This window comes from Helianthus annuus, chromosome 12 (genome assembly GCF_002127325.2).
Source record: "Helianthus annuus cultivar XRQ/B chromosome 12, HanXRQr2.0-SUNRISE, whole genome shotgun sequence".
In the NCBI taxonomy this organism is placed as follows: Eukaryota; Viridiplantae; Streptophyta; class Magnoliopsida; order Asterales; family Asteraceae; genus Helianthus; species Helianthus annuus.
This window is the reverse complement of record NC_035444.2, coordinates 141164193-141184905: the sequence shown is the minus strand read 5'-3', so window position 1 is coordinate 141184905 and position 20713 is coordinate 141164193. Positions and strand designations below refer to the sequence as shown.

General features: G+C 40.5%; 1 protein-coding gene across 1 annotated transcript; it reads right to left on the bottom strand.

Annotated features, from left to right (window-relative positions):
* Window positions 1-286: 286 nt before the first annotated feature.
* On the bottom strand, window positions 287-1805 carry LOC110895634. The gene is made up of 2 exons (XM_022142949.2): window positions 1344-1805; window positions 287-589 (listed from the first exon to the last, which is right to left on the bottom strand). Exons 1-2 carry the CDS (start codon window positions 1729-1731, stop codon window positions 486-488), a joined length of 492 nt encoding a protein of 163 aa, XP_021998641.1. The 5' UTR covers window positions 1732-1805; the 3' UTR covers window positions 287-485.
* Between the last annotated feature and the right edge of the window lie 18908 nt (window positions 1806-20713).

Genomic DNA, 20713 nt, shown 5'->3' with positions numbered 1-20713 from the left:
AGGGAAATGCTATAGGCCTAGAGCTTCTGATAACATATCAGAGCGAAAGAGGTACGGTATGGATCACATCCCGCTGAAGAACTATCTGCCTAGAGTTTAAATTCATCCCTATGAACTACAGCACAATCGATAGAAGGGTTTCTATTCCTGAGTTTTATGAAGGGACTGTTTATCGAGCGACATTACTTCTTATCGGTCATGTGTTGGAAGTTATTAAAGCCGTTGTCACAAGTGTGGGACAAATATATAGTTCTTTTCGCAGATGTACAATTGGTAACACAAAAACTGAACCCAAAACTATAAAATAAAGCCATAAATTTCTAATATATATTACATTTTTACATTAAAGTCGTGTAATGAACATACAAATCATGTATACAATAGAGTTTACATACGATAAAATGTGAAGAACACCCAAATAGCACAAAAAGGTCAATTTACAAACATGCAATGTAGCCATGAATGCCCTAACCTTGTTTTCAGCTTCACAGGGATGATGATAGCGGTGACGATGATGATTGACGTAACGAACAAGCAACAACTTGTGCCCATTGTCTCAATCTTGTCTTCATGATCCGTGGATCATCCCCTACATCAACACATACCAGTCACATAACAACAAATTAGAATTCACAATTTTAAGTTATCAACAACAAATTTGAATCCAAAATAAATTCAGTTATGATGAGTTGAAGACACAATGTTTGTTTGAATTTGTGTGCATTACAAATAAAATTGGTTAATTGTAGTTTTATACACAAAATCATGTTAAGTTAAATTAAGAAACCTTGCATTGCAACTTCTTGTTAAAAACCCAAAGACCGATTAAGCCAAATCTTATTTGGGTCGATAAACTGGAAGGATTCCTATACAAAAAAAAAAAAAAAAAAAAAAAAAAAAAAAAAAAAAAACCGAATTGCCTGAAACGATGAAGCTTGATTAAAAAACCGAACAACACCCCTAGAGATTTATAAAAATTCAATATTTAATATCATGTCACATTCAGAAATTAGGGCAAAATTAGTTAGAACATAACTTCAAATTTATGAATTGCAATTAAATTCAACCAAAATCAATTGAAATAAATTTAATTCTAACAGCTGGTGATTTAAATTCTAGCAAAATTTGGTTGAAAAAAAGTTTAATTTAACAAATTAGAATTCACAATTGAAGATTTAAAGTTACTAACATGAAATTTTAATCTAAAATTAATGCAATTACGGTGAGTTCAGGACAAATTTGGCTAAAAATAGCTCTAAATTTACGGACTTTAATTAAAATTCAACCAAAATAAATGTAAATAAAAACAAAATTCTTTTAAAACATTCAAACAAAACAATTACCACTGCCTAATATAGCGTGAGTATTATCCAACGAAGAAGATGAACCAGAATCAGATACAGATGATGACGTCATATCCGGTGATTTAACAATGGTATCATGATACTGTTTATTAACGGCGTAATACAATCCTAACGCCGGCAAAGTACTCGAAAGCCGATCATCCGATTCAGCAAACCCAAACCCTAGCTCAATACAAGCTTTGAGCTCATCAATATCCTCATCGGTGACGCTCTGGTTCTGCAGGCGGTGGCGGAGGTGGTGTTGGTCCTTTCGCCGGAGCCATTCCTCGTCTCGGACTATGTCCGGCGACCACGAGTTGTGTTTGTAGAGCGGGGAGAGTCGTCGCGGCGGCAGACGGGTGGCGGTGGGTTGGTCGCCCGGACCCATGAGGGCGGGGACCCGGTGGGTTTTGTTTTCGGGTTCTGGAATTGGGATTGGTTTGATGTGAGAAGAGGGTTATGTTATTGTTATGAAGAGGTTTATGGGGGCCATGCGTGACGCAACTACGCATTAATATAATATAAATATTTTAATTTATTTATTTACTATATAACAATAACAACAAATAATATATTATAATTATAATTATAATTATAATAATAACAATTTGTGACGTAGCAAACAATGGTTTAATTACTTTTTTTTTTGTTTTTCTTTCACTCCTTTGTTGTATATAAGTAGAGGGGTATTTTGTAATGAGATAAGAAACATAAATACCGGTAAGCAGATTATTGGAAAACATTAAAAAGTGAGGGAACCGAAAAACACTTTTAAAAATTCAACTTAACATGTTAAAAATTAATTTTTTTTAAATCATCGTTTTTCCTTATAAATACATGTAGAAGCATTTTTAATAAAAAAATCAAAAACTGAAAATATAAAAAATGTTTAAAAAACAGTTATAAAAAAAGGCTAAAATATTTATATTTTACAAAAATGGTTTTTTTATTGGAATAGTTTCTACCCATTTTTAAAAGAAAAAGTGCTGAAAATATTTAAAAATTGATTTTTAACATATTAAGTTAATTTTATAAGATATTTTATTTAAACTGTTTTTTAAACATTTTTTATATTTTTAGTTTTTTATTTTTATTAAAAAAAGCTTCTATATGTATTTATAAGGAAAAAATGCTGAAAATTTAAAAAAAAAATGACTTTTACCATGTTGAGTTGAATTTTTAAGAGTGTTCCCCGATTCTCCATTTTTTTGTGTTCCTCAATGAACCACACATTAACAAGGTAATATGTTAATTTATCTTTAACTTACAAAAATTATTAGAAATGTAATACTCGAATTAAAAAGAATAAAATGTTAATTCTTATAATTTATTTTTTTAAAAGAATAATATTAACAAGTGGGAAAGTTATGGCATTTAATATCACGGAAAGAACTTGGTTTTAAAAGCAGACAATATGTTTAAAAGATTATACCATATACTTCAAAATTGTGATTAAACTTTTAAATTAATGTAAAATTATTTTTCTGAATATATGTATTATAACATAGCATATATACATTTTTAATTGACCGAATTATCTTACAAACATGGTTTTTCTTTTATAACTTGTGTTCGAGCTTTAGTCTAAGAATAATTTTTTTTCTGTGTGTGTGTAAACTACTCTGGTTTTAATTAGGAAATGACGAATCAATACTGATCACGCTATCTGAATCCCACTAGTTTATATTAAAGGGAAAACATTTTACCAACTCTTTAATTATACAATTATTATGATATTACTATTTTAAATTTAATAAGTTAGTTGGATATAAATTTGGTAACAACGCTAGAAAATAAAATATTATCAACTGATGCTTATTTTAATATTTATGTTTATAATATGCAATAGAAATGTTCTAAAGATATCAGCCTTCATGTTTGACTATGATTGGATCCACGTAGTCAGTGGGTCAATATTCGAAATTAAATGGCAAAACTACAACTGCTTCTAGGAAATAGCATGATACGTATATTTTGACTCGTTAATTACATAAAGACTATGACATTTTTATGTTTACTAGAAAATAAAAAATTAAAAAATTATCCGATACTAACAAACCTTGTTACGTTTTACTTGAAGTCAGATAAACTGAAAAAAAACCATTATGTGTTCAAGTCTAAATCTTTTTCTAATTACAAAATTCTTTTTTTTAATTAAGTGAAGCAAGTGGAATATACATGTATCTTGATTACTAATTTAGGGCTTTGCAACGGTTCAGAACCGGATCGAACCGAATTGAACCGGAACCGTTAATTGTTAAATTTAAGAACCGGAACCGAACCGTAATATAATGGTTCCGGTTCGGTTCCGAATCGGTTAAACGGTTCTCGTATAAACGGTTCTCGCGGGAACCGGTTGACAATTAAATCGTAAAATTAACAATTCAATAAAAACGAATCAGACCATTTAAATTCAAAGTTCAAACCAACCAAATTAAAAGTAGCAAAACAACAATAAAAAATTTCAAGCCATAAAACAAACTCTAAATAAAACTATTACAACCATCGTGGTAACAATTAAAACAAACATCTTCAAACTTCATTCGATCTTCATCCTCTCAATCTTCTCATAAACATCTAAATGAAACCAAGTGTTAGCAATTAAAAAAAATAAATGAATAATGCATCTACTGTATTTGGTTCACGTGAATAGATTGACCAGTAATGCATATACTGTATTTACCAAGCGATACACTATTTATAAACACATTTACAATTTGATCAACATTGATTTGATTATTTTTGTTCAATTTTTATTTTCACATGCAGAAAACTATATGTATCAGAAAGCAAACACCGAGAAAGAAAATATATATGCAATCATAAAAAAGGTCATTGAAGGGGTATGGTCCCAGATCTCGCGTCAGCACAACCGCAAGTGACCATTACCCTTATCAAAACCCTCACTAGCTAACAACTTATCTGTGTCTGTGCGGGAACGCGCGAACACACTGGTCGAATCCAATCTCCCCAATGATGGAGGAGGACTTACCTGGAATATGAGAACGGTATAGTAATGCGGCATGGCACCGCATCTGGTGTATGAAAACGGAAGTACTCACAGCGATGCGGCCTAGCACCGCATCCAGTGAACACTTCTATCAATACAAGGGAGCTGGATAACAGCAACAATCATCACGGACGACGATGCGGCTTGGCACCGCATCTCGCGTATTTCTTGATCAAAGAATGAGACGCGGGAACATCTAGAGTTACCGCAAGCAGCGATGCGGCCCGCACCGCATCCTGTGCACTTAGGAAGTGGGACTGACACCATAGAGCAAGTAGCACCAATGACAGCCGCCTGTCAGGTCTACGTAAGCGACAGGCTGACGTGGCTTCACCTCCACAACCGACAGGCCTGACACACCTGCAAAGGTGCAGCATGTCGTCAGTCCATCCGTCCACCTCCTCCTTCACTCCTCGGCTATAAATACCAACCCCAAACCAGGTTTGAGGTATCTCTTCACAACTCTCTCACTACCACTACTATCATACTTTGCTTCCCAAGCAGATTACTGATTCTCACGCCGGAGAGTGGTAACAAGGAGCACCCCCCACCCCATCCTCCTTGTTACGAGTCACAGTTTGTTTTCTTGTGCAGGAGATCAACCGGCGGACGATCTAGCCAGCGATCCTCGAGAGGAAGGGATTAACCCTTCTTGACGAGACCAGTGTGTTAACCCTGCCCGGTTAACCATTGTTTCATCATTGGCACCCACCGCTACTCTTAGCACTTTTTTACCATCCCTCTCCCTCTCAAAAGATCATGTCAGATCGTCTAAACAACAATACAGGGGATAGCCTAAACCCCACCAACCCAGGGCCTGTAGGGACTGCTCCTCCAGCCCAAAATCCTGGCCACATTGGCACATCAACGCAAGGGGGCGCATCCCTTACGTTTGGACACGATCTCTCACAATACGCATCTGTAATCCCTCCAGACATGAATCATCATGCCTGGTATGACCAGCAGGCAGCCCTGCTGGCCGCAACATACAATCGAGCTTGTGCGGAAGCACAAGTACAAGCTGGGCCTACCCCGGCACCACATACCCCTGCGGGTCGTATTTTATAATACGACGGCAGGGTTCCTTCACGCCCAGCCTCCCGAAGCAGGCGGGAGGACCGCGGATCCTCTTACTGTGACGTCCGCACAATTGATAAGGACAACTCCTCATATGGGTCTCGCGCCAGAGGCCCAGTACAAAGCCGCCTGGGCCCTCAAGGCGATAACAGGCGGCAATCCACAGCCCACCACGGCTCCGGCATTCAAAGCCGGCTGGGACCGCAGTCCCATCACGAAGGATATGGCCGTACCGACCCGGACGACCATACATATTACGGGGAATCTTATGTGTAACAACCGCCACTAAAATCAATAATTAGGACGATAATTAGTCAATAAGAAAACCCTAATTGAGACACCCAATTAATTCTGCACTAGCCCTAAAATTTTCAGAATGATCGGAAGCAGGATCAGGGCCCCTAAAACTCGAGGGGGGCAAACCCTAGTTGGTAATTATCTTAAATAAAACGATGGAAACGTCTGATTGGCCAATTCCATTGATTCATGCACGCTACTCACGTGCATGGCAAGTCTATGACCTATAGGTATCCCTTACGGACCGTAAGGGATCAGGCTTACGGTCCGTAAGCAGGGCCAAATTTTGGCTATAAATAGCCGACATTGGCACTTAGTTTCTGGTATTAAAACGACGTAAAACTTCTGTGTGTACGTCGAGTTATAAGCAATTCAGTTCACCACACACACACACGATCACGAGGTGCTGCCGCAATCAGGGTAATAACTCGATCGCTATTACGATTCAACGTCTGATCGATTATAACTATCCAACGATTGTCCGAGTGCTGCTCAAATTGAGCTTGTACTTTGTTATTCATTGTGATTTCGACTTGAATGTTTGAGTGCTGTTCGAATTCGGACTATGCTCTGTCATTCGTTGTGAATTCATTGAATTATTAAGTATCGCACTTGATAATAGTTGTGAAGGTTTAATCTCGTGAATTGACGTAACTGCTGAATTAGTTACTAATCCCGTTTGTGTGTGCATTGTTATTTAAATTAGGTTAGAAGGCTAATCAGTAAAGCTTATACTCTGCTCGTAAAACTGCAATGTGAGTCATTCTCTTTTTATTAACTGTTTTACAAAACTCCAAATTATTTTCAAAGTTATAGTTACAGTGATTAAGTCTATGTAATCACCAAGTTACAGCCGGTATGTGGGGTTTTGTATACATTACTTATTTCCCGTCACACTTGGACAACAAGTTAGCCAAGGGGTGATCTGACCACAGTCACAGACACCATTTGGACAACGAGATAGCCAATGGGTAGTCAAGTGACAAGTACTGTGGGTAGTTGGTTTGATATCAGAAACATTGTAATTCCCCTTAATACTGTAGATTATAACAAATGTGTCGTTTTCAGTAAAATGAATGATTCACTCAGTATTTCCCTGCTGACAAAACTTTTTTTCAAACATGTTTCAGGTGATCTGGTATGAGCAAAGAAAAGTGCCGTGGAGCACTCCCAGCTTAGAAAAGTGGCTCAATGTGAATAAATAAATGAACATGTTTTGAAAATAAAGATTTCCCGGAGAAATCACATTATTGTAAATTTTGGGAATTTATTCCTAAATTATGAAACGAGCAGTTTAAGTTATTAAAGAGATCCTGCTTTAAAAAGACTTCCGCTGTCGCCTAAATTAAATACCACGGGATTCCTGTCCCGCGGCTCCTGAAACGGGTCAAACCGGATCGTGGGCCGTGACAGGAAAAGGTGGTATCAGAGCCACTGTTTTAAGCTTACTGATTAAGCTCATTGTTCTAATTAATTTAAGTTTATTAAAAATTTTATTTGTCATTTTGTGAATATATGCTTATTAACTGATTAATTGTTAAAATTACAGTATGGGTAAACAAAAGATTTCTGCTATCTATCGCAAATTAGATAGTACACCTAAAGAACAGGGAACCTCTTCCTCCAAATCTCCTACCAATTTAGAAGAGGGAATCTTTGTCCGTAAGGCCAATTATGAAAACCCACTTACACCGGAGAAAAGGAATTCAATCCTTAGAAAAGGTCAAGAGAAAAAGAAACCCCGAACCAAGAGAGTGAGGTTTAACCCAGAAATTCAGGAAATTAATAATAATCCACCAGAAGAAAATAACTTAGATGAAAAATGGGCAAATCTGTATCTGCTCGCCAGTGTAGCAGAAAATACAAATCTTTAAGCTTTAAACCTAGAAATATTTACTTCCCAGTAAATAAATAAATAAATCTGAATGCGTTCTGTTTGCTGTATGTTGTACAAACTGGTATGCAATAAAAATGTTTATTTGTTAAGCTTTGTTCCAAAGTTTTAACTTAGCATTTTGTGCATTTTTGCATATATGCCGTACAGCATGAATGAGATGTCGGAAGCATTTCAGAATCTCAACCTCTATCCTGTGCCAATTGAAGTCTCCCACAACTTCACTGGTTATATTGCTGACATAGAGGAACCTTTGGAATTCCAAGCTCCACCGCTGGAAAAAGCCAAACCTAAAAAGAAGAGAAGATATGTAGGGTGGTGAAAAGTGCGCAGAAGGAAACCTAGGAGACTCCCTAAAATAGAAAATCCTGTGAGTGTGAGCAAGGGAAAAGAAATAGAAACTGGAGAAAATTCCAAGCCAGCAGAAATAGGGATAGACCTAAAGCAAAAGGGAATAGAGATCGGAGAAAGCTCTAAACAGTCTGAGGAAATCACATTCCAGGACGAAATAGACCGCCTACTGGATAATTGTGATGTTCTAGAGCCTATCAACAATAATCTCTTCTCTTATCCTGTTACAGCCCAATTCCCAACAAACCTAGGACCAGCTATTCCAGACCCACTAGTTCACACACGACCATTAGGCCAAATGGAGGAATGGTGGACCAATGACTGGCAATTCCAAAATATAGTTAATAGTCCCTACAGTTTTCTCCCACAGTTCGATCCAGAACTTGTCCCTAATCCACCAATGAGCTATGAAAATTTAGCTGAGCTACGTCAGTTTGGTGAAGAACTGATAGGAACCGGGAATAGGATCCGGGAAATAGGGGAGCAGATTTCTTGGAAGTACGACGAGAGGGAACGTCGTTACTAAAACTACCAGTGGACCAAAAGATAGGAAGGGTTGGAAAAAGTTTGTTTATATTATAACTGATATAGTAAAACTGATTCTGTAAAATGAGCAATAAAACACTGTAAGATAAAAAGTGTGTATTGAAGCAGGTATAATATATAAAACAAAACAAAAGTCGAAGTATCGACAATTTTGGCTATACTTTTATGTTATGCTAATCTATGTGTTTATATGTGTTTATATGTGATTTTGGTATTAATAATTAGACACTAATAATTTCTATTAATACTAATTAGCAGATGGAAAACGCTAATAATGAACCAGTTAATGAAGTAAATCAGTCTGAGCAAAATCAGGAAGATCAATATATAACTAGACAAGATATTGAATACTTTATTGCTCAAGGGATAGCCAATGCTATTCCAGAAATTGTGGCTGTTGTTCAGAAACCTGCCGAACCACAATTAATTCCTAGTAAACGTATTCCGGAAGATAACGGCAGTAACAGCATAAATGGAGGCGGCAATCATAACGATCATGATCCGCAACAGGCCCCACTCCCTAAAAGAATGAAAGCTGCAACGCCTGGTTGCACTTACAAAGAATTTCTTGCTTGTAAACCCGCAGAATTTGCAGGTAATGAAGGGGCAACTGCAACACTGCGTTGGTTAGAGAAAACCGAAGCAGTAATTGCAATAAGTAAATGTGCTGAAGAAGATCAAGTGATGTATGCATCAAACTTGTTCAAAGAAGGGGCGTTAGAATGGTGGAACACGGTGCTACAAGCAAAGGGAAGAAGGGTGGCTTATGCAATGAATTGGGAAGAATTTAAGAGTCTTGTCGAAAGAAAATTCTGTCCCGAATACGAAAAGGAACAAATGGCAAACAAGTTCCTGAGTCATCGTATGATAGGTGTAGACTGTCGAGGATATACTTCGACAATCTTCGAATATGCTAGAGCGGTACCTTCCCTGGCTTCGCCAGAACCGGTACTTATTTCCCGTTATATTTGAGGATTAATTGGAGAAATCCGTAACATCGTTAAAGCTGCGAGACCACGCAAGATTGACGATGCTGTAGAATTAGCTAATACTTTAACCGATGAACTAGTCCACACCAGAGAAGAAGATCGCAAAAAGGAATTGGCTCAGAAGATTACTCAAGGATTTCGTGTGAGTAATAATAGCAGTAAATTCAAGAAAAGAGGAACCGGGCAATACTCATCACCTACTTTCTGCAGAAATTGCAAAAAGAAACACTATGGACAGTGCAATATATTTTGCAGCTTCTGCAAGGCGAAAGGACATCGGGAAGAAGACTGCAGAAGGAAAACAAGAATCTGTTATAACTGCGGAGAAACAGGGCATATTAAACCTGAATGTCCTAAGTTAGCTAAACCAGCAGACAGTAGAGCTAAAACGACTGAAGGAACTACTAAGAAAAATGCGCGAGCATTCCAGCTGACCACTCAAGAAGCCGAACTCATTCCAGACATGATAGCGGGTACGTTCTTAGTGCATAACGTCTATGCAAAAGTATTATTTGATTCTGGTGCAAACCAAAGTTTCATTAATACTGCATTCTGCCAAGCTCTTAACTTACCTCTAAATACCCTTAGGCAGATCTTTACTGTTGAAACGGCAGATGGAAATTCTGTCAACATAGACAAGGTTTTGCAAGAAGTGAAGATAGAATTGTTAGGTCATAAGTTTTCTGCAAACCTGTTACCTATGAATTTAGCCGGATTCGATGTAGTACTAGGAATGGATTGGTTAATAGCCAACCATGCACGAATCCTGTGTGATAAGAATTCCGTAGAAATTCGTACCCCCACAGGAGAAGTAATCCTAATTACAGGAGATAGACCTCGAAAGCCACTGAAATTCATTTCAGTATTGAAATTGGCTAGTTATTCAAGGAAACAAGAAATGGTGTATATGATTTCTATAATCATTAACACTAAAAGTAAGGAACTCCAGAACATCCCTATAGTTTCAGAATACCCAGATGTTTTTCCTGAAGAATTACCTGGTTTACCACCTGATAGGGAAGTAGAGTTTAGAATTCATTTAATTCCAGGAACTGCACCAATAGCTAAGACACCTTACCGATTAGCACCTACTGAAATGCTAGAATTGAAAAGGCAATTAGATGAATTACTAAGCAAAGGATTCATACAACCTAGTTCATCCCCTTGGGGTGCGCCAGTGTTGTTTGTGAAAAAGAAAGATGGATCAATGAGAATGTGTATCGATTATAGGGAATTGAACAAGGTTACAATTAAGAACCGATACCCATTACCTAGGATTGATGATCTTTTTTATCAATTGCAAGGAGCCAGGTATTTCTCTAAGATAGATTTAAGATCTGGATATCATCAGTTGAAAGTACAAGAGGAGGACATACCTAAAACTGCTTTTAGAACTAGGTATGGTCATTATGAGTTTACAGTCATGCCCTTTGGATTAACAAATGCTCCAGCTGCATTTGTGGACATGATGAATAGGATCTGTAAACCATACTTGGATAAATTTGTGATCGTTTTCATTGACGATATACTCATTTATTCCAAAAGTCAGGAGGAACATTGTGAGCACTTGCATACTCTCTTAACTTTGTTAAGAAAGGAAAAGCTTTATGCCAAATTCTCGAAGTGCGAATTTTGGCTACAAGAAATGCAATTTTTAGGTCATATGGTGAATCGCGAAGGAATTCACGTAGATCCTGCTAAAATAGAAGCAATCACAAATTGGAAAGCTCCACAAACAGCTATGGAAGTTAGAAGTTTTCTAGGCTTAGCTGGATATTATAGACGATTTATTAAAGATTTCTCTAGGATAGTTGTACCTTTAACTAAGCTAACCTGTAAAGCCGTTAAGTTTGAATGGGGATCTAGACAAGAGGAAGCTTTTAGGATTCTAAAGCACAAATTGACAAATGCTCCAATTTTAGCTTTACCCGAAGGAACTGAGGATTTTGAAGTATACTGTGATGCTTCAAAATTAGGATATGGATGTGTATTGATGCAACGCAAAAAGGTAATTGCGTATGCCTCTAGGCAATTGAAAAAACACGAAGAAAATTATACAACTCATGATCTAGAGTTGGGAGCCATAATTTTTGCCCTTAAGATTTGGTGACATGATCTGTATGGAAGTAAATTTACTATCTATACGGACCATAAGAGTTTAAGGTATATATTTGGGCAAAAAGAATTAAACATGAGGCAAAGAAGGTGGATGGAAATCTTAAGTGATTACGACTGTGATATTCAATATCACGAAGGAAAAGCAAACGTAGTCGCAGATGCCTTAAGTCGTAAATATCATGAAAAGCAAAAGCGAGTCCGTGCTCTTAGATTAAATCTACAATTAGATTTAATGGAACAAATAAAGGAAGTTCAGGAAACGGCAATCAAGGACGATGCTGAAGGAATGAAAGGTTACCTAAAGGAATTAGAACAAGGAAAAGATGGAATTTGGAGATTCCACAAGAAACGAGTTTGGATACCTAAGCAAGGAGAATTAAGAAATAAGATTTTAGAAGAATCTCATAAATCTAGGTATACTATACATCCAGGAAATAATAAGATGTACCAAGATCTAAGAAATAATTTTTGGTGGATAGGAATGAAAAAGGATATAGCCGAATACGTATCTAAGTGTTTAACATGTTCACAAGTTAAAGCCGAACATCAGAAACCTTCAGGACTACTACAACAGTTAGAAATGCCTGTATGGAAATGGGAACTCATAACAATGGATTTTGTTACTAAGTTACCCAAAACCAGAAAAGGTAATGATGCTATTTGGGTAATTGTGGATCGATTAACCAAATCAGCTCATTTTCTACCAATAAAGGAAACCTTTAGCATGGAAAGGTTAGCCAAGTTGTATGTAGATGAAGTAGTATCCTTACATGGAGTCCCACTCTCCATTGTATCGGATAGAGATAGTCGTTTTACTTCCCGTTTCTGGACAAGTTTCAAAGAAGCAATGGGAACTCGACTTAATTTAAGTACCGCATATCATCCTCAAACGGACAGACAAAGTGAAAGGACGATATAAACCCTGGAAGACATGCTCCGAGCATGTGTAATTGACTTTGGTGGTAATTGGGATAGCCATTTACCATTAATTGAATTCTCCTATAACAATAGTTATCATTCGAGCATCGAAGCTGCTCCATTCGAAGCACTGTATGGACGCAAGTGCAGAACTCCCGTTTGTTGGGCAGAGATAGGAGAAAGTCAGTTATCAGGACCAGAGATTGTGCAAGAAACTACTGACAAGATATCGCAAATCAAGGAAAGACTGAAGACTGCTAGAGATCGTCAGAAGAGCTATGCAGACAATCGCCGTAAGCCGTTAGAATTCCAAGTCGGAGACAAAGTACTTTTGAAAGTATCTCCTTGGAAAGGAGTAGTACGATTCGGTAAGAAAGGAAAACTGAGTCCCAGATATGTTGAACCATTCCCAGTGATCCAACGAATAGGACCGGTAGCTTATCATTTACAACTACCAGAAGAACTAGTTGGAGTACATGATGTGTTTCACGTATCCAATCTCAAGAAATGTCTATCAGACGAATCCCTGGTAGTACCTCTTCAAGATGTAGAGGTAAATGAAAAGCTGAAATTCGTAGAGAAACCCCTACAAATAGAAGATCGGAAGATTAAGTTTCTCAAACATAAACGACTGGTGTTGGTCAAAGTCAAATGGGAATCCAAGAGAGGACCAGAATATACTTGGGAACTGGAATCAGAGATGAAGCAAAAGTATCCTCATCTATTTCAGTAAATCTCGAGGACGAGATTTTTCTCAAGGTGGGGAGGATGTAACAACCGCCACTAAAATCAATAATTAGGACGATAATTAGTCAATAAGAAAACCCTAATTGAGACACCCAATTAATTCTGCACTAGCCCTAAAATTTTCAGAATGATCGGAAGCAGGATCAGGGCCCCTAAAACTCGAGGGGGGCAAACCCTAGTTGGTAATTATCTTAAATAAAACGATGGAAACGTCTGATTGGCCAATTCCATTGATTCATGCAAGCTACTCCCGTGCATGGCAAGTCTATGACCTATAGGTATCCCTTACGGACCGTAAGGGATCAGGCTTACGGTCCGTAAGCAGGGCCAAATTTTGGCTATAAATAGCCGACATTGGCACTTAGTTTCTGGTATTAAAATGACGTAAAACTTCTATGTGTACGTCGAGTTATAAGCAATTCAGTTCACCACACACACACACGATCACGAGGTGCTGCCGCAATCAGGGTAATAACTCAATCGCTATTACGATTCAACGTCCGATCGATTATAACTATCCAACGATTGTCCGAGTGCTGCTCAAATTGAGCTTGTACTTTGTTATTCATTGTGATTTCGACTTGCATGTTTGAGTGCTGTTCGAATTCGGACTATGCTCTGTCATTCGTTGTGAATTCATTGAATTATTAAGTATCGCATTTGATAATAGTTGTGAAGGTTTAATCTCGTGAATTGACGTAACTGCTGAATTAGTACCTAATCCCGTTTGTGTGTGCATTGTTATTTAAATTAGGTTAGAAGGCTAATCAGTAAAGCTTATACTCTGCTCGTAAAACTGCAATGTGAGTCATTCTCTTTTTATCAACTGTTTTACAAAACTCCAAATTATTTTCAAAGTTATAGTTACAGTGATTAAGTCTATGTAATCACCAAGTTACAGCCGGTATGTGGGGTTATGTATACATTACTTATTTCCCGTCACACTTGGACAACGAGTTAGCCAAGGGGTGATCTGACCACAGTCACAGACACCATTTGGACAACGAGATAGCCAATGGGTAGTCAAGTGACAAGTACTGTGGGTAGTTGGTTTGATATCAGAAACATTGTAATTCCCCTTAATACTGTAGATTATAACAAATGTGTCGTTTTCAGTAAAATGAATGATTCACTCAGTATTTCCCTGCTGACAAAACTTTTTTTCAAACATGTTTCAGGTGATCTGGTATGAGCAAAGAAAAGTGCCGTGGAGCACTCCCAGCTTAGAAAAGTGGCTCAATGTGAATAAATAAATGAACATGTTTTGAAAATAAAGATTTCCCGGAGAAATCACATTATTGTAAATTTTGGGAATTTATTCCTAAATTATGAAACGAGCAGTTTAAGTTATTAAAGAGATCCTGTTTTAAAAAGACTTCCGCTGTCGCCTAAATTAAATACCACGGGATTCCTGTCCCGCGGCTCCTGAAACGGGTCAAACCGGATCGTGGGCCGTGACATTATGCTACCAGCAGCAAACCGGGAGGACGACACTATGTTCCTCCTACTCACCCCCGCAACACATACTTCAGGGCTGCGAAGCGCCTCGAGAGCCAGCCTTATAGGCCGAAATCTGCGGCCGAAAACTCTAAGTTCGTCCAAAGAATCGCCAACGCCGATGTCAGCACCACGAAATTCCCATTAAACATTGGGAAATACAATGGTTCGTCCAATCCGGACGACCACAGAAATATCTTCACCGGCGCGAGATGTAACGGCAAGTGGGACGAACCCACCTGGTGTCAATTTTTCCCCCAGACCCTCACGGGCCTGGCGAGGGCTTGGTTCGATTCTTTGCCAGTCGCGTCACTGGCCTCATTCGAGGACTTAGAAGCTAAGTTCCTCACACATTTTAGCCAGCAACGACGCCATGAACGTGATTCCATGGACGTCATGAACATCTAGCGCAGGGACGACGAATCAATAGAAGCGTTCGTCGTCCGATTCAACAAAGAATGCCTAGAGATAGGCGACGTTGCCGACCAAATGGCACGTAACCACTTCATCGTTGTGGTTAGAGATGATCAGATGGTCATGACTCTCTCTGGCAAGGACGGATTGCCAAAGAAATGGGAAGATGTCATGATTGCGGTCAAGACATATGCCCAGACTCAGCGGTCCCTCAAACCGCATGTTGGCAAGGCACCACCCCAGGAGGAAGGAAGGTCCTCCCGCCAAGAGACTAAGCGCAATAATAAGCGCAACCGGGACACTTTCCGCGGGCGCAACCTATTAAAAACTGATAAACGACACTTTCCGCGGGCAAATCAGCAAAAGTTTCGAAATCTACATGGACGACCTAGTCGTCATGAGCATGGAAGAGGATACCATGCTCACCGATATCGAAAGAACATTACAAACTCTGCGAAGCGTCAATATGAAGCTCAATCCAGGGAAATGCTCGTTTGGAATGGAAGAAGGCAAATTCCTTGGATTCATCGTAACGAAAGATGGATTCAAGGTAAACCCGGAAAAAGTTCAGGCGATCGAGCGCATGCCATCGCCTTCAACAATGAAAGAGATGCAACGACTAGCCGGCATGTTAGCCGCACTAAACAGATTCTTAGCCAACCATGCAGCTAAGTCTTATCCCTTCATCAAGACCCTGCGGAACTGTCTAAAGAAAGAACAATTCCAATGGACCGCAGAGGTCGAAAACGCTTTCCGGGAAATGAAAGAGTGTTTGATACAACTCCCAACACTAACCGCACCACGCAAAGTTGAACCACTTATATTATACCTATCTGCCGCAGACAGTGCGGTAGCGGCGGTACTAATAGTGGAGCGAGTGGGAGTTCAAACACCCATCTACTACATCAGCAAGATGCTCAACGACCCAGAGACAAGATATTCAATAATGGAAAAGTTGGTACTAGCACTAGTACACGCGTCAAGACGGCTGCGACGCTACTTCGCAAACCATGTCATCACAGTGTTAACCAACTACAGGATCGGCCTGATCCTATCCAAACCCGACATCTCTGGGAGATTAGCAAAATGGGCAATCAAGCTGAGAGCGCACACATTGAACTATAAACCGCGCCCCGCGATTAAAGGACAAGTCCTAGCTTATTTCGTTGCCAAGGTACCGGCAAATCGCATCCAAGAATGCGAAGAAGAACAAAACCCTACACCAACACCATCCCCCTCGGAAACTTGGGCACTTTTTACCGATGGTGCCTCCAACGAGGAAGGTGCAGGCGCAGGTCTGCGACTCGTCAGCCCCGATGGCCAAGAGCTTACCTACGCAATCCGCCTCGATTTCAAAAGCACAAATAACGAGGCAGAGTATGAGGCTCTATTGGCAGGGCTACGTCTGGCAGTCAAGCTTGGCGTACAACATCTGGAAGCACACGTCGACTCCTTGTTAGTCGCAGGGCAGGTGCGCGGTGACTATGCCGCAAAAGGGGATATCATGATCCTCTACCTCGAGCAAGCTCTACAACTAAAATCAAAATTCACTTCCTTCAATATCCGTCATATCAACAGAAGTGAAAACAAATCCGCGGATGCACTGTCAAAACTTGCATCCACCAGCTTCCAGCACCTGGCAAAGGAGATACGCATTGAAATTCTGCAGAATCCCTCAGTACCCCTGCGCCAAGTCAATGTCATCCAGTACGGTACAACATCCTGGATGACACCAATCATTGCATACTTGCAATCAGGTGTGACTCCCGAAAGCAAGTTAGAGGCACATAAGTTGCAATACAAAGCGTGCCATTATCAAATGGGACACGGCATCCTATACCGTAAATCATACCTGGGCCCACTCCTACGCTGCGTCGACCCCCAAGATGCCACATACCTCATCAGAGAGATACACGAGTGAATGTGTGGCATACACGCAGGGCTACGCATGGTAGTGGCTAAAATCATGAATGCTGGGTATTACTGGCCCGGCATGCACCTGGATGCCGTCAAAGAATTGTGCAAGTGTATTAATTGTCAGCGACATGCTCCCAAGACTTTGCGCCCCAAGAACAACTTGATCCCGGTCACCACCGCATGGCCCTTTCAAAATGGGCAATTGACGTGGTCGGACCTTTCCCAGACGCAACAGGTGCGGTCAAATTTATCATAGTAGCTGCCGATTACTTCACAAAATGGGTAGAGGCAAAACCACTCGCCTCAACCATTGCTTTGATAACGAGGAAATTCATTTGGGAACACATCATCTGCCGTTTCGGTCTACCAATGTGCATCGTTACCGATAACGGCACCAACTTTGCTGCTGACGAATTTAAAAAATGGCTAGAAGAACTACATATTGAACACATATTCTCCTCCGTGGCACACACGCAAGGGAATGGCCAAGTTGAGAGTATCAATAAAAGTCTAGTCGAAGGCATCAAAGCAAGGTTGGGAACAGCCAGGCATGGCTGTGTCGATGAACTCTCAAGCATCTTATGGGCTCACCGAACAAGCCCAAAAACGAGCAACGGGGAGACACCCTTCAGCCTGGTCTATGGCTCAGAAGCGGTAATCCCCGCGAAAGTAGGTCTTCCTTCACCTCGAATGTTGGCTATCAGCAAAATAGCCAACAATGAAGCACGCATGCTCGACTTGGACCTCCTAGAAGAAAGGCACGAAAACGCTGCCATCAACAAGGCCAAGTACAAAACCAAGCTTGAAAAATACGACAATTCACGCGTGCGGGTTTGTACCTTTAACCCGGGAGACTACGTCCTTCGCGATAACGAAGCATCTAACGCTGAACGCCCAGGAAAACTTGCCCCCAAGTGGGAAGGACCCTACCTCATCAAAGAGGTCTTGGGCAAAGGCGCGTATAAACTACAAACGATAGAGGGCGAAACTATCGCACGCACATGGAATGCACAACAGCTTCGACGCTGCTACATGTAAGCCATGTTCTTTACATTTCCATGTAACCTATCGGGCCGCAGGCCATTTGCAAATAAATAAACGAGCGATTTAATGCAATATTGTTTGTTACTACTATTATAAATGCGTGTTCCACTTTGCGGTATCCGCAAAAACAGATTGGCAAAATATTCATTCGCGATACCCACACAAAGTGATAACCACACACAAATATTGTAATAGGCCAGCAAAGGCAAAACATCAAGTGTCTATCCGGCCGGATACACACACGGGTTTTTACAAAACTTACACAATTCCTAAACCCTAACAGGACAAACAATGGAATTGACTAATACTCATATGATAAAGGTATAGAGTATACTCAACCCCGTTTACAACGGGTAGAGTTTTACATACACACGTTCAAACATGCAAGGGGTGAGAACACTTGTACAAATTGAGCAAAAACAGTTAAACTTTATATTCAAAAAATTCCTACACCCACGCGGTGTATAAAGGATTTACATAAAGTTCTAACATTTACATGAGGAAAACAAAAAAGGGCAAGCAGGCCAACCTAGTCCTACTTTGTACCGCTGGTACCCGCGCCACCTTTGGTGTCACCAGCAACCTCTTCCTCATCCAAAGTCATCAGCATTAGCATACAACATCCGTAAACGATCTACATAGTCAGGCGCATCCAGGCACTCGTCAAGCTTCTCAAGCGCAGAGATAGATGTGTCATAAAATGATGCACAAGCTGCCTCAAGAAGCGCTTCAGTATTCACATCACGGAACCCGGACCGTTCATCGGTATACTCGCCTTTAGCCAGGATGTTTATATGGCTGATGCATCGATTGTAACCAGCTTTAAAGCCAGCATCCCGAGCACGCTGCTTAATCATGTCTATACCAGTTACAGTCTCAGGCGCATTCAGGACAGCCTTAACAATCTGAGACAAAAGAGCAATAAGATTATCACGTGCTAACCCAAATAAATGCAAAGGCACCAAATACTTACATGTGCAATACCGTGACACCGCATCCATTCACGGTCAGTCTCAAGCTGGTTAAACGAAGAGGTAAGGCTATCTTTAGCCTCGGCAGCCTCGCTAGCCCGCTTTTCAGCTACAGTCGCGCGGGCAGTAACCTCCGCAAGCTTGGCCTCGCGAGTCTGCACCTCAGCCTTTCGGAAACAAGAAACACAGTTTGTACAAAAATTATGAAACATACTCAGAAGGCAGAAGGAAAGTTCAAACAGAAAAGGCAACTCATACCTGAAGGCTCCCAACAATCTGGTTCAAGTGGTCGCGATCAGCATTCGCTTCTTCAAGAGCCTTAGAAACGCGGCCCTCCCTCTCCTTGGCCTCTTCAAGAGTCTTTGCAGCATGGGCCCCCGCCTCTTTGGCCTCTTCAAGCGCCTTTGCTAACCGGGCCTCTGCCTCCCGGGCCTTACCAGCAACCGCTTCGGCCGCAACCTTCTCCTTGCCCAAAGCAGCATTCGCTGCCTTGACATTAATCAACTCCTGACGCACACGAAACAATGTTTCATTCTGTTTGGCCCAAGATACTTTCCAGCTCTTGTGCTCATTAGAAAATTTTTCGTTCCAACTCTTGCGTTCTTCAAAAAGTAACTTGGCAAGAATACGAACCTGTTTCAGCTCAGCGGTTGCAGCCACTCCTCGGTCTGCTTATGCTTCTCAAAAGCAGCCTTATCTTTTTCAAGCTGCTCCGCACCCGCACGAGTAGCTCTCACCAACTCTTCCGCCTCAGCACGCAGGCGGACCGACTCCTCCTCCCTGCGACCCAACGCTTGGTAGTCCTCCATAATGGCATTCACCATAATGGAACTCCCCACAAACATGGAAGAGAGTTGGTTGATTCGGAGCTCACGCGGAAAGGCGCGAGCTCGGTTAACTTCAAAAGGGGTGCCTACACCGCCTAAAATTTCCTTGCAAAAAGAAGGGTTATTTGAAACATCATCCCCCTGCAAAACACTCCAAGGGGGACGATGATAGGCAACGACCCGGTCATCTGTATAGGTGCGGTAGTAATACTCCAGTTCAGACTCTCCAGGCTGAATTGGAGGCCCTTCATAACCCGCACCACCAGAAGAGGAACCAGAAACCTTCTCAGCAGTAGGAGACTTGGGCTTTTCCAAACCAGATTTTTGTTTTCCAGCATCAGAAAACCTTAAGTCCAAATCATCAGCATCATTTGGAGAGATCAGGTTGTTGGAGGAATCAACAGTATCAAAAATATGGGACGCAGTTTTCCCCACAGTCTCCTCTGCCTGCACTGAAGAGTCAGGCACCACCTTGACAAAAGGAACTGAAGAGTCCTTACTAACCCCCGCATCCGCAGCCGTGGCACGCGAGGGAGAGAGAGGAGCATCAAAGATAGAAAAATCTTTGTTTTGCGGTTCTGCAAACACAACAAAGTAGCCTTAACCATTAAACAAGTTGCAACGGCAAACACTTCCAAAGGTTATAAATCACTTACCAGAAGTAACCGCAGCTTTCTTTTGCGTCGCACCAGTTGACCTTGAGGTCTTTATCTTCGGACGCTTTATTTCACCTGTAACATTCCTATTTTTATA